The following is a 19,598-nucleotide window of genomic DNA, read 5'->3' on the forward strand; positions in this document are numbered from 1 at the left end:
ACATCTGCCCTGTCCAGCACCCTGGCACCTGGCCACATGACGCTACTGAGCACTTGAAACCTGGTGGGTGTGACTGAAGAACTGAATGCTTTACTTCACATACGTGTAGAGTCAGTGTCTGCACCACGTGGCTGGGTAACTACTTTACCAGCCAGTGCAGATCCAGACTGAGGGGGATCTTGTTGTCCTGTTTCTAGCCCTGGAACCCCAGCACCCTCAGTGCCCACAGCTGAGAAAAGGTTGAGGGTGTTCCCCGGTGGCTCAGTGGTGAAGAATCTGCCTGCCAATGCAAGAGACATGAGAGATGTGGGTTCGATCCCTGGGTCAAGAAGATTCCCTTGAGAAGGGAACAGCAGCCCACTCCAGGATTCTTGTCTGAAGAATCCCATGCAGAGAGGAGCCTAGCGAGCTACACACCATCCATGGGGTCGCAAAGAGTCAAACATGACTGAATCGACTTAGCACTCACACACGCAGCCTCTTCTGGCAAGTGGCACCACACTGGATGTCTCAAACAGAATATACTTTATCTTTTTATTTTGCCAACTTGCATTGCTTTTATTACTGTTTCATGGAAAGCACTTTGTTTTAAATATGCCAGTGGGCACATGTCAATCTTAAACTTCCAATCTATCTCTCCCCCCACCCTTCCGCTCTGTAACTCTAAGTTTGTTCTCTAAGTCTACAAGTCTCTTTCTGCCTTGTAAATAAGTTCATCCTTGTAAACTATTACTGAACAGAGGTTTCTGTTTTAATTGGCTTTATTTTATTTTAAACTGAATAATTTGAAGGCTCAACTTGCAAATTTTTATGCTTTAGTGGAATTCTCAAAAAGTAGGATGATCATGGTAACCTACCCAGTATGGGCAACTGATTAGAATAACTTCTCCCAAAATGTTAGATAGTTAAAATAGAATATTAGTATAGCCAGGGGATTACTAAGAGGTGGTGGGACATCTGATGACAATCCTATAATTCTTGGACTCCACTGTTCACCTCAGAACTGCTGGGCTGCTTTGGAGAAGGAGGAGTGTCCACGGAGGAACCCCTTTAAAAAGAGATCTAGCTCTTCAATTTATAACACTCTCTGTGCCCAAAGGATGGGGTCAAGTCAGGGCTCAGCATGGCCTCGGTTTACAACGAGTTCCTCATAGATACTGGACTCAGCAGAGGGGTGCATGGGGCTCAGCGGAGCGGGAGTGAACAGTGTCTCAGAGAGGCTCCTGTGGTTCAAGTGGGTGTATATCATGTCTTGTGCTACAAGGTCCTGAGAGGAAGGAGGTGTGAATGATGGAATGAGATGTGATCTTCGAAGGCTGGGGCATTGGGCATTGGAGGGGCTCAGGCTATGGCAAGGGTTTGGGCAGGGAGGACTCACCTCGCTGTTCACTGTTCTGTCTTCCTTGGGCTCTCCTTCCATGATTGCAACATCTGCGAATGGAAGAGAGTCAACGCTCTTGGGGTGGCGGTGGTTCTTCTAGACTTCCATGTCTTGAGTGGGGACATCAAAGCCAAAAGAAGCAGTGGTGTACCCCAGGTTGCTGAGCTTGACTACTCCACTATATTAAAAACAAAAACCACCCCATATACAAGCCCAGCCACTGACGGACTCTCAGGAACCTGTGCAAACACACGGAGCCCATCCTACGTCTTCTGTTATGGACCATCCTCTAATGTGTACCAGCAGATTCCCAAGGTCATAAAGGGGAGAAGAGCAGATGGCTGTGGCTGGAGGGAAGAACAGGGCTTGGAAAGTCCCTGGTGGCCGGGGATAAAGGGTCCTCCTTCCAGTGCAGAGAGTGTGGTTCCATCCCTGCTGGGAGAACCGAGACCCCACGTGCTGTGAAGCAGCTAAGCCCCACAGGCTGCAACTGCTGAGCCCGCAAGCTCTGGAGCCTTGAACCACACCCCAGCACCACAATTAAGATCCCCCATGCTGCTGCCAAGACCTGCTGCAGTCAGAAATAAATGAACACATGTTTTCATAAAAAGAACAGGGTGCCATGGTTCTCTGGAAGATATTCCCTCAGGGATTACAAAGGTAAATCAGGTTTTAACCTACAGGAAGTGAAAATGCCATTCTCTGCTATGAGCCCACCTCCCCCTGGGTCAGATGATGCTGTCCTTCCCTCCTTCAGACTTATGATTTTGCATAGAACACCAATGACAGTTTGGCTCTTCATACTTACTTTTTTGGTAACCAATGACAGAGAAGAACAGCGAGGAGGATGCTGGTATAGATGAATGCTACGGAGAGCCTAAGGAGAAGGTGCAGCTGGCTGGAGTGGCCTTGAGGACGCCGTGCTTCTGCCAACAAGCAAATGGCAGAAAGGCTGGTTATTCGTTGCATACACCCTGCCCCTACACACAGGATTTATTATATCCTTGTGTCAAAGTGTGTCAGCAGCTCTCAACCTGATCAGTTATGGTCTCCACTTCCCAGGAGGTACCAAAGCATCCAGGAGAGATGCTAGCAGTGGATAAAGTAAAGAGGCTGTGCAGACCAGCAGAGGTCTGAACCAAGGTCCCCCAGGCACCGATGCAGTTTTTCTCTGGTCCCCCTCATCAAGGCATGGTGTTTATACATGATTGGAGACCCCTTTAATCCTCAATATAATTCCCCCTCCATCCACATATACCTGGAATGGAATCCTCAAGAAGACAACGACACTTCTATCTCTGAACTGTGGAATGTTTATTTCATAAAACAATAGCAAAAGGATAGCACATATTAAAGTGCTCCGTACAATTCTCCTCTTGTCCCCCCAGCCCCACCATCCTTCCCCAAAGATCCTGGTGCAGGGAGGGTAAGCATGTCCCTTAAGCATGGGGTCAGGTCACTCAGACCCGCTCTGTCCAATTTAGAAATTCCCAGTCCCAGGCCATGAGAAACTCAATACCCCCTCTTGTTCTAATCCAGACCATGATCTCAGATGCTGACATGACAGGAATGTTGAGGAGCCCAAAGTCACAGAAATGGGAGGTGGTAGAACCAAAACTCACACAGGAACCCTCTGTCTTCTCAGACACTGGCTGAGATAGGAGACAGTCTTGCTTACCTTCTATGGTGTGTGGATCCATGGGTGATGGGAAAGTACTTGTAGTGGATCCTAGGAGAAAGAAGACAGAAGGGGTGAGCAAGTAACCTTCCTCGCCTCATGAATGAGGACTATTCTTTCTGGAAGGTTGACCTCCTGCCTGTCTTTTGACTCTGTCATCCCCCAGAACACTGAAGGGGGAGGGGAGAGCTTCTGATCCCTCCCCATGAATGCGTTGAGTAGACCCTCCATCCTGAAAAACTGATGGTGGAAGGAGGCAGGAAGGATATGCCTGGTGGTGAAAGAAAGCTGTAAGCAAGAGACATTCTCTCTGCTCCGGGAATGAATATCTATGCTCCTTAATTGGGAAATCACTTGTATGTCAGAGGTGCTTCGGGAAAACACTAAGAGCAAGGGGCAGATGCAATCTCTGATCTTCCCAAAGCAGCCCAGCCTCTCCTCCTCCTGGGTCTACCCTGACCCTTTTCTTTATCTGCCTGGATAGACAGTACTCTGATGTGGAGCATCCATACAGGAGGTGGAAGAGGGTTGAGATGCCATCGACCATCTCTCTTCCTCTCTGGTTCTCACTGCCTCCATTTCTCCAGAAGCCCAAAGGTCCCCTGACACCAGCATGGGGCCCTTGAGATAGAGCTCATGATATAGTAAGATGTCATGGAAAAAGCCAAATGGACTTTTTGCACAGCGCAATCTCATTTACTATATTGTAAAGCATGGGACTCTTCATGGGTTCTCGATGAAAGCATCCTGGAGTGGGTTGCCGTATCCTCCTCCAGGGGACCACTTTTCACTATGACTCATCTGTCTTGGGCGGCCCTGCACGACATGGCTCATGGCTTCATTGAGTTACACAAGCCCGTTTACCAAGACAAGGCTGTGATCCACGAAGGGGAGAAAGTGAAGGACAGAGGAGTCTGTCGAGCTGCAGCCCATGGGGTCGCAAAGAGCTGGACACAACTTAGCGACTGAAGAGCAACAAGAAAGCTGGGCCAGGAGGAGGGTCCTCACCTGTGACAGACAGGAGCAGGGGGTCGCTGGGGTCTGACCACGCGTAGGGAGAGCGAGTGAAGGAGCCGTAGCACCTGTAGGCCCCGCTGTGGGCTGGGGTCCCAGGACCCAGAGGGAACTCAGCCTGCAGTGCTCCGCGGGGGCCTCGCCCTCCAGCGAGCAGGCGCCCAAGGTTCTCCCCCTCCCTGAGCAGATGGAACTGGTCAAAGGTGCTCTCAGAGCTGCAGAGCAAGGTCACGTTCTCTCCTGACCTCACCACGGGGCCCCCCTGGGCTGAGAGAGAGGGTTTCTTGGACAGACCTGGAAGGAGGAGACCTTGATATTAGAGCACTGAGTCACTCAAGTCCTAAATATAGGATTAAAGCCCGAAGTGTGCAACAAGAGAAGCACTGCATGAGAAGGCCGCCCACCACCAGGACAGAAAGCCCCACAGCAACGAATACCCAGCACAGGGGAAAATTCAAACATAACGTTAATAATGGACTGTCATTTAATATCCTTTCTCTGAAAAGAAATATATGTATATGAACAACTAAATCAGTCTTATGTACAACAGGTATTAGCAACATCATAAATCAACTAGACTTCAACAGAAATAAATAAGAAAAAATGTACTTCAAAAATCAACAAGATGTGGGGTTCTCTTGAAAGATGGAACCTACTAGGTATGGCCGAGACCATCAGAAAACATGGTACTGACCCAGAAAAAGACATTATGGCCGGAGATTGCCAGCATCTCATTGGATCTTTGACCACTTCAAACTTGAGGGAGTTTTCAGTGCTGCCCTGCCCATCCCCAGGGGCTGGAAGGGACTCCATAGTGGGGAGGGTTGGCAGGGACAACTCCTTCCTCTTTGTGCAGAAGGACGGGTTAAACCATAAGGCTGAGCAAATTCAAGGTGTCGACCTCCGTCCTGACCACCCAGGGGCCAGACTGCAAGGGCGTCTGGTACCACAGCGCTCCTGACAAAGGAAGGGAGCTCTGACATGAAGGTGGAAACCAGCCCCTTAAGCAACCAGCGTTGGCTGCCTGAGCCGGGAACTGCCTGGGTCCCTGTTCTGGTACATCTTTCTCCATTGCTCGTTCTTTCACGTTCTTGCTGCTTCACTCTGTCACCGGCTGTGTCTTTTCTTTACCACATGGCAGGTGCTCTGTTCTCCTCTCTCTCTCTGGTTTGTTCCCTCTCCTGAGTGTGTGAGCATCTCTGCACGCCTGTCATTGTCTCCCGGTACTGATGCTGGACTGGACACCAGACCTTCTGTGACACAGACAGCAGAGGGGACTGGTCTGGACACACTCACCTGTGATGACGATGTCCACGGGGTCACTGGGGGCTGACCACTCATAGGGGGAGCGGCTGAGAGAGCCGTAGCATCTGTAGGTGCCCGCACTCGCCAAAGTCATGGGGCCAACGGAGAAGTCAGCTGGGGCACGCCTACCCGTGAACGTCTCTCCACGTCTCTGGAAATGCCCATTGCTGCCTTTTTTGTGCAGCATAAATTTGTCCAGCAGCAGTGGTGAGTGACAGCGGATGGTCACATTCTCTCCCGCCCGCACTATGGGGCCTGGGTGGGCTGAGATGTCAGGTTTTGTGAACACACCTTGGAACAAAGAGGTTGTGAGTTTCAGTGAGTCACCCAGCCTCAGCACTTCCCCTGAGAGCTGAAGGTGTGAAAAATGTCCCCGTGAACCACCAAAGCCAATTACCCTTCCTGTCTGTTCTGTTGCATTTTCTCTAGCCTTGTTCTCGGGTCTGGCTCATGCTTTTCTGTTTCTCTTTGCTCAAGACCTCCAGCCTCCTCTGTGTTTATTCTAAGCTCTTTAGCTGCTGGATCTGCTCTCAGCTTCATGCAAGCATACTCAGTCACTTCAATTGTGTCCGACTCTGTGAGACCCCATGGAGTTTAGCCTGCCAGCATCCTCTGTCCTTGAGATTCTCCAGGCAAGAATACTGGAGTGGGTTGCCATGCTCTCAGCTTCATTCCATCCCTAATTTGCATTTGAGGGGCTGGGGTGGTTCTGAGGATGCATACCCTGTCTCCCTTCACATACATCTCCTATAATGTGGGTGATGACTCGCAAAATTAGGAAGCCAGTGGAGAAAAAGTGGAACATTTCCCATCTGTGACCCCACCTCATGCCTTTGGAGACATTGCTGGGATTCCTCCGTGGGGCTCCAGCTCCTTCATAGGGGACTACAGCTCCCTATTGTTTGGCAGGTGCTGGATCAGGGTCATCCCCATCCTCCCTCCTGGCAGGCAGTGGTCGCATCCTGTCTAACTAATGCCGAGGGAGGTCCTCCTTCCTGAGCTGGGGCACCCCATCCATTATTCAACACCCTGAGCTAAACTCTCAGATTGGGTTCTCTTTCCCTGGTTAGGTTCTAGCTGGGGATCCTGAGGACATCTTTGGCTGCACTGGCACGTGGACCTAGGGTAGGATTGCCTGCAGGCTCGGCCATCCCGGGCTGGGCTGGACCCCTCCTACCTGTGACCACAATCTGCAGGGGGTCACTGTGTGTGGACCACACAGAGCGAGATGTGTACGCTCCAGAACACGTGTAGGACCCGGCATGTTCTCTGGTCACCGGGCCAAGCGTGAAGGTGTTGAGTTGATGTTCCCGGAGCTTGGACAAACTGGTCCCATCTCTTTTGAACAGTCTGAATACTGTAAATGGAGAACTGGAGTGACACCGAAGAGTCACACTCTGTCCTAAGGGAACCAAGGGGCTTGGCCAGGCTGACAAAGAGGGCTTGTCATATTCACCTAGGAGAGAAGGAGGCACAGACTTTGAGAGGAAAATAGGAACAGTCTCCTCTGCCCCCTGCCCCCATGGGCCCATGGGCCCTTCCATTCAATTCTTGCAAGTGTCCTCCCCTAAAGTGCATCACAGTGGTGCTAAAGGATACCTGGGGCTTGGGGACACAAAGAGACACAGTCAACCCAGGACAGACATCATGGAGATTCTAAGAATATGATTCTCAGAGGTGATTCTTCTCAGGAGAAGAATCATTCCTCAGGTTGAGAAAATTTTGGGAAACTTTCTCTCACACACAAAACACTGGGGATTCCCTGGCGGTCCAGTGGTTAGGGCTCGGCGCTTTCTCTGCCAAGGGCCCGGGTTGATCCCTGATCAGGGAACTAAGATCCTGCAAGTTGCACGCTGCAGGCTAAAGAAAACACCACAGAGAAATTGATGCATGGAAAAGAAGTGAAAGGACTTCCTTGTTGGATTTGTTAAAGCTCAAACGGTACAAAATCTTCCTGCAATGCAGGAGAGCAGGGTACAATCCCTGAGCTGGCAAGATCCCCTGGGCAAGGAAATGGCAGCCACCTCCAGTATTCTTGCCTGGAAAAGCCCATGGACAGAGGAATCTGGTGAGCTACAGATCATGGGGTCACAAAAAGTCGGATACGACTGAGTGACTTACAGTAACACAACTAAGAAGAAAAAAAGCCACTTGACTGAAAACAATGAAGGAAACCATGAACCCCGCTCCTTTGTTAGCTAGCCTCCATCAAATGTGGGACCAGGTCCAGGTGGCCCTGCCTGATGCCCAGCCTCTCCCCTGGGGTCAGGTCTAGCGGGCGGTCCTGAAGATCCTGTTGCTAAGGGCCGGTTGGAGATGCCACCTTGTTGGAGAGGGGTGTGTGGGCTGCAGCCGCTTGCTCCCATCTCATGACAGAAATGGCACTCAGGGGGCCCAGCTCCAAGCTCCCAGACTTCACACTGTCCCTTCAGGTCCAGAGTCCAGAGCTGGGCTGACCTCTGGGGAGAGTGAAGATGAGTATCAAGGCCAAGAGGAGGACCTGGGATCCACAGGGCACGCGGCTCTCACTGTACTCACAGGGGTCTCACCCTGCCCCCCAGTGTCATCTGCCTCAGCCCCGCCTGCTCTGCTGAACACAGAAATAAGGGATGGGGAGGACTCACCCACAGCTGCCCAGATCCTCAGACTCACACAGAATCCTAGAAGGAAAAGCACTTCAGAGATGGCTTGTCCCGATGGACCCCACGCTCCTTGCACCCTCATCCAGGGAACCTGGTCAGTGGTGTGAAGACCCCCGGATTTCCAGCATAAACCTCACTACCGGGTCTTTCCAGACTCACCGAGACTCAGGAGGCTGAGGAGTGAGGGCCACATGGCTCTGCTTCTGTGAGGCAGGAGGCAGGACTGAGCAAAGCTGACCGAGTCACAGGATGCGGAAGGCGGGCGGTGTTGTTCATACAGTCAGCCTGGTGCCTGTCACAGGGGAAGATGGGCAGCCTCTTCTCACGCCAGGGATGGAAGTCTGTCTGAGCCTCGTCACTGCGGTCACCTCATGACTTGAGCGTCACTTTTTGTTTCCCTGAACACTATAAACATAGGAGGATTTGAACAGATCTTGCTGCTTTTATGAAGTAGTAACGATGATTCAGTGTATAGCAGGCAAGATGCTTTTCCCAACCTCATGATAAACATCATTAACCTTAACTGTTTGCATAAGAGAAATCACATGTACCTACCTCGTATCTCATGTAAGTGCAGGTTGCCAATTAAAGACTCATTAATAGAAACTTTGATTCTGCATTCTTATAAGAGAAGGAGACATGCGTATTATGGTTTTTAGAAAATTTAAAAAAAATTCTATAGTGGAGTATATGTGATTAAGGAGCTAACCGCGTTAGTTTCAGTGTACAACAAGGTGATTGTACACACACATGCGTCTACTGCTTTTCAAATTCTTTTCCCACTTAGGGAGTTTGGAATATTAAGCAGAGTTCCCTGTGCTATCCAGTAGGTCCTTTTTGGTTATCCATTTTAAATATAGCCGTGTGTATATGTCGAACCCAAACTGCCAATCAATCCCTTACCCCACCCACCATCCCCCTGCCCCTGGTAACCGAAAGGTCATTCTCTGTGTGCCTGTTTTGTAAATAAGTTCATTCTTTAAGATGTCACGAATAAGCAATATTACGTGATATTTGTCTTCCCCTGACTCTTCTTCTTTATCTGAAAATATTTCCCGGCTATGAGTGGAAAGTTTGCACACACACAGTCTCTCTGTCTCTCTCTCTTTCTCCCTTTCCAATCCAAGGCCCACACGTGTACACAGAGAAGGTGTGTAAGATGATTGTGGGGGGTTCTTTTGGAAGGAAAGGAAATTGTTTTGCTAGGAAAGGTGGACAACCTTGCTTACTCCATAAAAATGTGTAAGGTAGAGACTTCCAAAGTCCAGAATGCTTGAGTGAGGGGGGTGTCCACAAGAATCAACTGCAAACCAGGAAAAAATGGCCAGCCATTTCAGGTCTCTAAGGGCAGACATACACCCGGTTCTGCTTTTGTTCATAGACGGGAAAGAACCTCAGTAAGGGCAGTTTCCACACCATTTGGATAGGGTGGGGGTTTTTAACATTATTGATGCTCCCTAAGTAATAAATCTGTTCTCCTTTTGATCATTATGTATGTAATGGAGTAACAGTCCAGTCACCCTTCTTAAAATTTCCTTTCATTTACTTAATATCATGTTTCAGAGTTGATCTGTATTCTTTGTCATTTCAGTCTGTGCATTTTACTGCCATGTAATGTGAAGAGTTGACTCATTGGAAAAGACCCTGATGCTGGGAGGGATTGGGGGCAGGAGGAGAAGGGGACGACAGAGGGTGAGATGGCTGGATGGCATCACCGACTCGATGGACATGAGTTTGAGTAAACTCTGGGACTTGGTGATGGACAGGGAGGCCTGGTGTGCTGCGATTCATGGGGTTGCAAGGAGTCGGACACGACTGAGCGACTGAACTGAGCTGAACTGAATGTTTCATTGCAAATATATAAATCACAAATTTTTAAAAATTAAAAAAATTTTCGAAGTTAGTTCATGTCTGCTGTATAGCAAATTGATTCAGCTCGACACATACATTCTTTTCCATTATGCTTTATGGCAAGACACTGACCAGAATCCCCTGTGCCATACTGTGGGACCTGATTGTTCACCCATCTTATGTTTAAACAGATTTCATCTGCTCATCCCAAACTCCCAATCCTCCCCTCCCCCTTGGCACCCACAAGCCTGTTCTCTGTGTCTGTGAGTCTGTTTCTGTTTCTTTGATCCATTCCTTGCAGATTCCACATATGACTGATATCGCATGTTAACTGTCTTTGTCTTTCTGTCTTACTTCACTTAATATGTTAATCTCTAGGTCCATCCATGCGGCTGCAAATCTCCTGATTGCATTTTTTAAATGAGTAGTATTCCATTGTGTGTGTGTATAGGCATATACAACGTCTTCTTTATCCATTCATCTGTCGATGGACATTTAGATTGTTTCCATGTCTTGGGTATTGTGGGTTGTGCTGCTGTGAACACAGGGGTGCATGAATCTTTTCAAGGTATAGTTTTTTTTCCGGGTATGTGCTCAATATTGAAATTGTTGGATCAAATGGAAACTCTGTTTTTGGTTTTTTGAGGAACTTCCAAACTGTTTTCCACAGTGGCTGCACAGATTACCCTCCCCCAACAGTGTAAGAGGGTTTCCCACTTCTCCACATGCTCTCCAGCACCTATTATTCATCAGTTGTTTAATGATGGCCCTTCTGATCAGTATGAGGTGGTACCTCATCGCAGTGTCAGTTTGCCTTTCTCTACTAATGAGCAATGCTAAGCATCTTTTCATATGCCTGTTGGCCATCTGTGTATCTTCCTTTAAACCACAGATATCAATTGTGAGAGTGATATCTATGGATTTTGTCTAAAATGAATGACACCTCTGCCAATGTCTCATGAATGTGCTCTGAGTCCAACCTCATGTTGCTTGTCATTGGGCAGAGTGATGAGGTCTCCAGGAAAGGAATAGTGACTTTATTTGGAAAGCCAGCAGACCAATGAGATGGTGAACTCATGCCCCAAAGAATCATCTTATCAGGGTTAGATGGGCTTTTTTTGAAGGGGAGGGATGGTCAAACAGTGTTTACTAAATGTAAAATAACCCTAGCCCATGGGGAAGAAAATTCCAAGGAGAGGAGAGAAAAATACAGGTTAAATACCCACCTGTGAACTCACACTTTCACACACACTCACACACACACTCTCTCTCTAAAAGGGGAGGAGGTATAGCTGGCTGTTGCCAACTTTCAATTAATTAATGAATGGCTGTGCTGGGTCTTCGTCGCTAGGCACAGGCTTTCTCTAGTTGCAGGAAGGGGGGCTGCTCTTTGCTGTGTGAGGGATCTCATCGCCGTGGCTTCTCCTGTTGTGGAGGACCCGCTCTAGGCACATGGGCTTGTGGCCCATGGGCTTAACTGCCCCATGGCATGAGGAATCTTCCCATTCTCAGGATTGGGCCTCTGTCCCCTCCATGGGCTGATTCCCAACCACTGGACCACCAGAGAATTACTGATCCAAAGTTTTTCCCCCTTAATTTATTTATTTTTAATTGAGGGACAATTACAATACTGTGATGGCTTCTACCATACATCAACACAGATCAGCCATAGGTATACTTATGTCCACTCCACTGTGGAAAACTTTTAATGCTAAATCCTTGGTTCTCAAAGCGTTCCATGTAGGTCTGGTCATAATATCCCTTTAAGCCCCCAAGAAGACAAAAGTTTCTGTCTGTTCTGCAAATTTTTATCTCTGTACTAATGGGAAAGTGTCATACCTTTCAAGTCCAGAGCCCTGAGAATAGTCTTAGTCCCTCAGTCCCGTCCACTCTTTGCGACCCTATGGATTGTAGCCCACCAGGCTCCTTGTCCATGGAGTTCTCCAGGCAAGAATACTAGAGTGTGTTGCCATTGACTTCTCCAGCCTTGAGAATGGGTTCTCCTCTATTCCAAGCTCATGGCAACGTTCTTTTACCAAAGAGCCAGCATGAGTAAGCACAGACAGCAGAGCCCAAGGGTTAGAGCTGAAGGAACAGACCCAAGAGGAAGTCAGAGCCAGAGGTGTGTGGCTCTCCCTCTGAATGGTAAGTGTTATCACCTCCCCGACTGCTGCAGTCATCTGTCCTCCCACCAGTCACATGGTGCTTCTGCCTAGACGCTCAGTTGTGTCTGACTCCCTGTGATCCCATGGGCTGCATCCCGCCAGGCTCCTCAGTCAGTGGGGATTCTCCAGGCAAGAATAGTGGGGTGGGTTGCCAGTTCCTCCTCCAGCGGATCTTCCCCAAGCCTGGGATCGAACTCATGTCTACTGCATTATGGTGGATTTTTATCTTCTGAGTCACCAGGGAAGCCCGCCAGTAACATAAGGAGACTCATTATTTCTTCCCACAATTACAATTGCCAATTTTTCCATTTACTTTCAAAGAGGCCATGGTGGGAGTTTGGCATCAAGCTTTCACTATCAGTGTAGCATAACTCTGAGGTGGAATGTACCATAAATTTTTAAATAGAATATGAATAGAATGCTAACTTCCCAATTAAGAAAGTAGATATGCAACTAGCAACAAAGATTTACTGTATACTATCAAGAACTATAGTCAATATCTTGTAATAACCTAAAATGGAGAATAATCTGAAAAATACTACAGGTATATATAACTGAATCACCTTACTATGCACCTGAAACACTGTAAGTCAACTAACTTCACTCAAATATATATATAATGAAATTTAGAAAATGAAACCTGTAAAATAAATTTTAAAATGAAATGAAAGAAAATGAAGTTGCTTAGTCATGTCCGACTCTTTTTGACCCCCTGGACTATCCCCTGGCAGGCCCCCCAGTCCATGGGGTTTTGCAGGCAGGAATAGCGGAATGCATTGCCATTTCCTTCTCCAAATAGTGCAGGCCAACTGCAGCATACTCCTTGATGGACTGTGTACTCACTTGCACATTCCAACTCTGCATACAGTGTATTCACATGGGCACTCTGAAGCTGCCTAAAAGAGTCTCAGCTGAGATGGTGGGTTTCTGGAAGTTCCCTGGAAGGAAGTCAGAGGCTGAGTCCCAGGATCTCCCCACTCCTCACTCCCCAGCTCAGGTCAGGAGCCCTTCCAGGTTTCACCAGCATCCCAGAGCTCCCACCTCACCCCGCACCGAGTTTTCAGGGCTCAAGTGAGACATGGGTCTCAGGAGACCCGGGGGGACCCACCTGCAGTATTCAGGGTCCTCTGGCCCAGACTCAGCCCTGGAAGTGAGAGATTTGCCAGCGAAAGCCTGGGCTGATTCTCTTCCCGTCATGATCCCTGGCTCTCCAGCTGCCCAAGCCCTGAGGTTCCCGTGAACTGGGGGGAGGGTGGGCGTCCCGTGCCCTCCTGCAGTCCCCTCCTGCCCTCCACATCTGGCCAAGACAGAGAAGTGCAGAGAGGATGGGAGGTATGTCTGTAGCTCTGAGCACCCAGAACTCTGCACCAGCCCTGTACAGATGAGGAGACCATGGGGCCCTAGAGGACAAATAGAATGTGGTCCCTGGGGGGCTGCCACTGTCCAGCTGGGGTCCCAGGCCATGGACCCGCAGCAAGGGGGCGGCCCCTCCGTTGACCTGGCAACGATGGCATCTCAGCCCAGCCCTGAGGTCTCACTTCTTTCACTTTTTGCCTGTTCTGACACCTTGATCCAGAAGGTGGAATCCAGGTTTTCATCCTGATTCAACTGTCACAGCCTGGCTCCAAATAGGACTCAGAACTTGATTTTCCCAGTCCCCTCCACAAATGGAATTTACTTCTCATCTTCGGTCACTTCATAAGTTATTGCAGAGCACCTACTCTGACCAGGCATTGGTGCCACAACAGAAATACACCCATGACCCAGGTGAACCCATCTTCTGTAAGTGGTTGAAGAATTCAGATTCAGCAGAATGCAGGCATCAAACGCTAACATTCAATTTTTTTTTTTAAAGAAGAAATATGAAAATAACTGGGGTTCATGTTTACACTGTGAACATTCGAAAAATGAAGATCATGACATCTGGTCCCAGCACTTAAAGGCAAAAAAAAAAAAAAAAGGAATCATAGGGGAAAAATGGAAACAGTCGCAGTAGCGACACAGAAGCCCAGCCTGTCTTCACTTCTAGTGATCCTGACATTTCTTGGTGAAAGAGTTCTTGGGCGGTTTAGTTCTAAGCCAGGAGAGACATCACACACAGAGAGCTCAATGAGCAGCTAAGGCTCCCTGGAGCTTGATCTTCGCCCCATTTGCCAGCTCAGTTCACACCGGGGTCCTCATGGTGTTATGGTCTTCATCCCTCCGCTTGGGTGAGCCAAGCCACATGGTGACCCAGCTGATAACTTAAGAGGCACAAGATTCTCAAATCCTTGGCTTTGGTGACAAGAAGCAAAGAAGACAAAACTTGCAAATATCAGTGGATTCACACAACACACACAAAGCCTCCCTGGGGCAAGTGTTGTCTCTGCAGCCCCTCAGTGATCTGGAGTGGAATGTCCAGTAGAATTCTCTGTGATGGTGGGACTCTTTAAATATCTGCCCTGTCCAGCACCCTGGCACCTGGCCACATGACGCTACTGAGCACTTGAAACCTGGTGGGTGTGACTGAAGAACTGAATGCTTTACTTCACATACGTGTAGAGTCAGTGTCTGCACCACGTGGCTGGGTAACTACTTTACCAGCCAGTGCAGATCCAGACTGAGGGGGATCTTGTTGTCCTGTTTCTAGCCCTGGAACCCCAGCACCCTCAGTGCCCACAGCTGAGAAAAGGTTGAGGGTGTTCCCCGGTGGCTCAGTGGTGAAGAATCTGCCTGCCAATGCAAGAGACATGAGAGATGTGGGTTCGATCCCTGGGTCAAGAAGATTCCCTTGAGAAGGGAACAGCAGCCCACTCCAGGATTCTTGTCTGAAGAATCCCATGCAGAGAGGAGCCTAGCGAGCTACACACCATCCATGGGGTCGCAAAGAGTCAAAATGACTGAATCGACTTAGCACTCACACACGCAGCCTCTTCTGGCAAGTGGCACCACACTGGATGTCTCAAACAGAATATACTTTATCTTTTTATTTTGCCAACTTGCATTGCTTTTATTACTGTTTCATGGAAAGCACTTTGTTTTAAATATGCCAGTGGGCACATGTCAATCTTAAACTTCCAATCTATCTCTCCCCCCACCCTTCCGCTCTGTAACTCTAAGTTTGTTCTCTAAGTCTACAAGTCTCTTTCTGTCTTGTAAATAAGTTCATCCTTGTAAACTATTACTGAACAGAGGTTTCTGTTTTAATCGGCTTTATTTTATTTTAAGCTGAATAATTTGAAGGCTCAACTTGCAAATTTTTATGCTTTAGTGGAATTCTCAAAAAGTAGGATGATCATGGTAACCTACCCAGTATGGGCAACTGATTAGAATAACTTCTCCCAAAATGTTAGATAGTTAAAATAGAATATTAGTATAGCCAGGGGATTACTAAGAGGTGGTGGGACATCTGATGACAATCCTATAATTCTTGGACTCCACTGTTCACCTCAGAGCTGCTGGGCTGTTTTGGAGGAGGAGGAGTGTCCACGGAGGAACCCCTTTAAAAAGAGATCTAGCTCTTCAATTTATAACACTCTCTGTGCCCAAAGGATGGGGCCAAGTCAGGGCTCAGCATGGCCTCGGTTTACAACGAGTTCCTCATAGATACTGGACTCAGCAGAGGGGTGCATGGGGCTCAGCGGAGCGGGAGTGAACAGTGTCTCAGAGAGGCTCCTGTGGTTCAAGTGGGCGAATATCACATCTTCTGCTACAAGGTCCTGAGAGGAAGGAGGTGTGAATGATGGAAAGAGATGCGATCTTCGAAGGCTGGGGCATTGGGCATTGGAGGGGCTCAGGCTATGGCAAGGGTTTGGGCAGGGAGGACTCACCTCGCTGTTCACTGTTCTGTCTTCCTTGGGCTCTCCTTCCATGATTGCAACATCTGCGAATGGAAGAGAGTCAACGCTCTTGGGGTGGCGGTGGTTCTTCTAGACTTCCATGTCTTGAGTGGGGACATCAAAGCCAAAAGAAGCAGTGGTGTACCCCAGGTTGCTGAGCTTGACTACTCCACTATATTAAAAACAAAAACCACCCCATATACAAGCCCAGCCACTGACAGACTCTCAGGAACCTGTGCAAACACACGGAGCCCATCCTACGTCTTCTGTTATGGACCATCCTCTAATGTGTACCAGCAGATTCCCAAGGTCATAAAGGGGAGAAGAGCAGATGGCTGTGGCTGGAGGGAAGAACAGGGCTTGGAACGCCCATGGTGGCCGGGGATAAAGGGTCCTCCTTCCAGTGCAGAGAGTGTGGTTCCATCCCTGCTGGGAGAACCGAGACCCCACGTGCTGTGAAGCAGCTAAGCCCCACAGGCTGCAACTGCTGAGCCCGCAAGCTCTGGAGCCTTGAACCACACCCCAGCACCACAATTAAGATCCCCCATGCTGCTGCCAAGACCTGCTGCAGTCAGAAATAAATGAACACATGTTTTCATAAAAAGAACAGGGTGCCATGGTTCTCTGGAAGATATTCCCTCAGGGATTACAAAGGTAAATCAGGTTTTAACCTACAGGAAGTGAAAATGCCATTCTCTGCTATGAGCCCACCTCCCCCTGGGTCAGATGATGCTGTCCTTCCCTCCTTCAGACTTATGATTTTGCATAGAACACCAATGACAGTTTGGCTCTTCATACTTACTTTTTTGGTAACCAATGACAGAGAAGAACAGCGAGGAGGATGCTGGTATAGATGAATGCTACGGAGAGCCTAAGGAGAAGGTGCAGCTGGCTGGAGTGGCCTTGAGGACGCCGTGCTTCTGCCAACAAGCAAATGGCAGAAAGGCTGGTTATTCGTTGCATACACCCTGCCCCTACACACAGGATTTATTATATCCTTGTGTCAAAGTGTGTCAGCAGCTCTCAACCTGATCAGTTATGGTCTCCACTTCCCAGGAGGTACCAAAGCATCCAGGAGAGATGCTAGCAGTGGATAAAGTAAAGAGGCTGTGCAGACCAGCAGAGGTCTGAACCAAGGTCCCCCAGGCACCGATGCAGTTTTTCTCTGGTCCCCCTCATCAAGGCATGGTGTTTATACATGATTGGAGACCCCTTTAATCCTCAATATAATTCCCCCTCCATCCACATATACCTGGAATGGAATCCTCAAGAAGACAACGACACTTCTATCTCTGAACTGTGGAATGTTTATTTCATAAAACAATAGCAAAAGGATAGCACATATTAAAGTGCTCCGTACAATTCTCCTCTTGTCCCCCCAGCCCCACCATCCTTCCCCAAAGATCCTGGTGCAGGGAGGGTAAGCATGTCCCTTAAGCATGGGGTCAGGTCACTCAGACCCGCTCTGTCCAATTTAGAAGTTCCCAGTCCCAGGCCATGAGAAACTCAATGCGACCTCTGGTTCTAATCCAGACCATGATCTCAAATGCTGACATGACAGGAATGTTGAGGAGCCCAAAGTCACAGAGCTGGGAGGTGGTAGAACCAAAACTCACACAGGAACCCTCTGTCTTCTCAGACACTGGCTGAGATAGGAGACAGTCTTGCTTACCTTCTATGGTGTGTGGATCCATGGGTGATGGGAAAGTACTTGTAGTGGATCCTAGGAGAAAGAAGACAGAAGGGGTGAGCAAGTAACCTTCCTCGCCTCATGAATGAGGACTATTCTTTCTGGAAGGTTGACCTCCTGCCTGTCTTTTGACTCTGTCATCCCCCAGAACACTGAAGGGGGAGGGGAGAGCTTCTGGTCCCTCCCCATGAATGCGTTGAGTAGACCCTCCATCCTGAAAAACTGATGGTGGAAGGAGGCAGGAAGGATATGCCTGGTGGTGAAAGAAAGCTGTAAGCAAGAGACATTCTCTCTGCTCCGGGAATGAATATCTATGCTCCTTAACTGGGAAATCACTTGTATGTCAGAGGTGCTTTGGGAAAACACTAAGAGCAAGGGGCAGATGCAATCTCTGATCTTCCCAAAGCAGCCCAGCCTCTCCTCCTCCTGGGTCTACCCTGACCCTTTTCTTTATCTGCCTGGATAGACAGTACTCTGATGTGGAGCATCCATACAGGAGGTGGAAGAGGGTTGAGATGCCATCGACCATCTCTCTTCCTCTCTGGTTCTCACTGCCTCCATTTCTCCAGAAGCCCAAAGGTCACCTGACACCAGCATGGGGCCCTTGAGATAGAGCTCATGATATAGTAAGATGTCATGGAAAAAGCCAAATGGACTTTTTGCACAGCGCAATCTTATTTACTATATTGTAAAGCATGGGACTCTTCATGGGTTCTCGATGAAAGCATCCTGGAGTGGGTGCCATATCCTCCTCCAGGGGACCACTCTTCACTATGACTCATCTGTCTTGGGCGGCCCTGCACGACATGGCTCATAGCTTCATTGAGTTACACAAGCCCGTTTACCAAGACAAGGCTGTGATCCACGAAGGGGAGAAAGTGAAGGACAGAGGAGTCTGTCGAGCTGCAGTCCACGGGGTCGCAAAGAGCTGGACACAACTTAGCGACTGAAGAGCAATAAGAAAGCTGGGCCAGGAGGAGGGTCCTCACCTGTGACAGACAGGAACAGGGGGTCGCTGGGGTCTGACCACAGGTAGGGAGAGCGAGTGAAGGAGCCGTAGCACCTGTAGACCCCGCTGTGGGCTGGGGTCCCAGGACCCAGAGGGAACGCTGCCTGGAGTGCTCCATGGGGGCCTTGCCCTCCAGCGAGCACGCGCCAAAGGTTCTCCCCCTCCCTGAGCAGATGGAACTGGTCAAAGGCGCGCTCGGAGCTGCAGAGCAAGGTCACGTTCTCTCCTGACCTCACCACGGGTTCCCCCTGGGCTGTGAGAGAGGGTTTCTTGGACAGACCTGGAAGGAAGACCTTGATCTTAGGGCACAAAGTAACTCTAGTCCTAAATAGAGGACTAAAGCCAGAAGTGTGCAGCAAGAGAAACATTGCAATAAGAAGCCCGCCCACCGCCAGGAGAGAAAGTGCCACAGCAAGGAATACCCAGCACAGGGGAAAATTCAAACTTCACTTTAATAATGGAGTGTCACTTAGTATACTTCTTTAAAAAAAGATATATATGTATATGAAGAACTGAATCACTCTAATGTACAACAAGAATTAACAACATCTTAAGTCAATTAGAATTCAACAAAAAAAGAAAAAAGAAAATTTAAAAATCAAGCAGATTGGGCTGCTCTTGAATCACGGAACCTACTAACTACTGCTGGGACCCTAAGAAAACATGATACTGACCCAGAAGCAGACCTTATGGAGTGGAAATTTCCAGAATCTCACAGGATCTTTGACCACCTCATTCTTGAGGGAGTGTTCAGTGCTGTCCTGCCCACCCCCAGGGGCTGGAAGGGACTCCTTTGTAGGGAGGGTGGGAGGGACCACTCCCCCCTCTTTGTGCAGAAGGATGCATTAAACCACGAGGCTGAGCAACTTCAGGGTGTCAACCTCTATCTCGATCACCCAGGGGCCGGACTGCAAGGGCGTCTGGTACCACAGCGCTCCTGACAGAGGAAGGGAGCTCTGACATGAAAGTGGGAAAACCAGCCCCTTAAGCACCCATCGTTGGCTGCCTGAGCCGGGAACTGCCCGGGTCCCTGCTCTGGTACATC

General features: G+C 48.9%; 1 protein-coding gene across 1 annotated transcript in view; it reads right to left on the reverse strand.

The window, feature by feature from the left end:
• LOC122692573 (immunoglobulin superfamily member 1-like) overlaps positions 1–19,598 on the reverse strand; it is a 183,803-nt gene that overhangs the window by 123,347 nt on the left and 40,858 nt on the right. The window contains 4 exon segments of the mRNA XM_043900268.1: positions 4,068–4,367; positions 5,370–5,669; positions 6,556–6,834; positions 8,003–8,038. Coding sequence (XP_043756203.1) covers positions 4,068–4,367; positions 5,370–5,669; positions 6,556–6,834; positions 8,003–8,038 — 915 coding nt within the window.

The sequence above is a fragment of the Cervus elaphus genome, chromosome 4 (assembly GCF_910594005.1).
Source record: "Cervus elaphus chromosome 4, mCerEla1.1, whole genome shotgun sequence".
Classification (NCBI taxonomy): domain Eukaryota; kingdom Metazoa; phylum Chordata; class Mammalia; order Artiodactyla; family Cervidae; genus Cervus; species Cervus elaphus.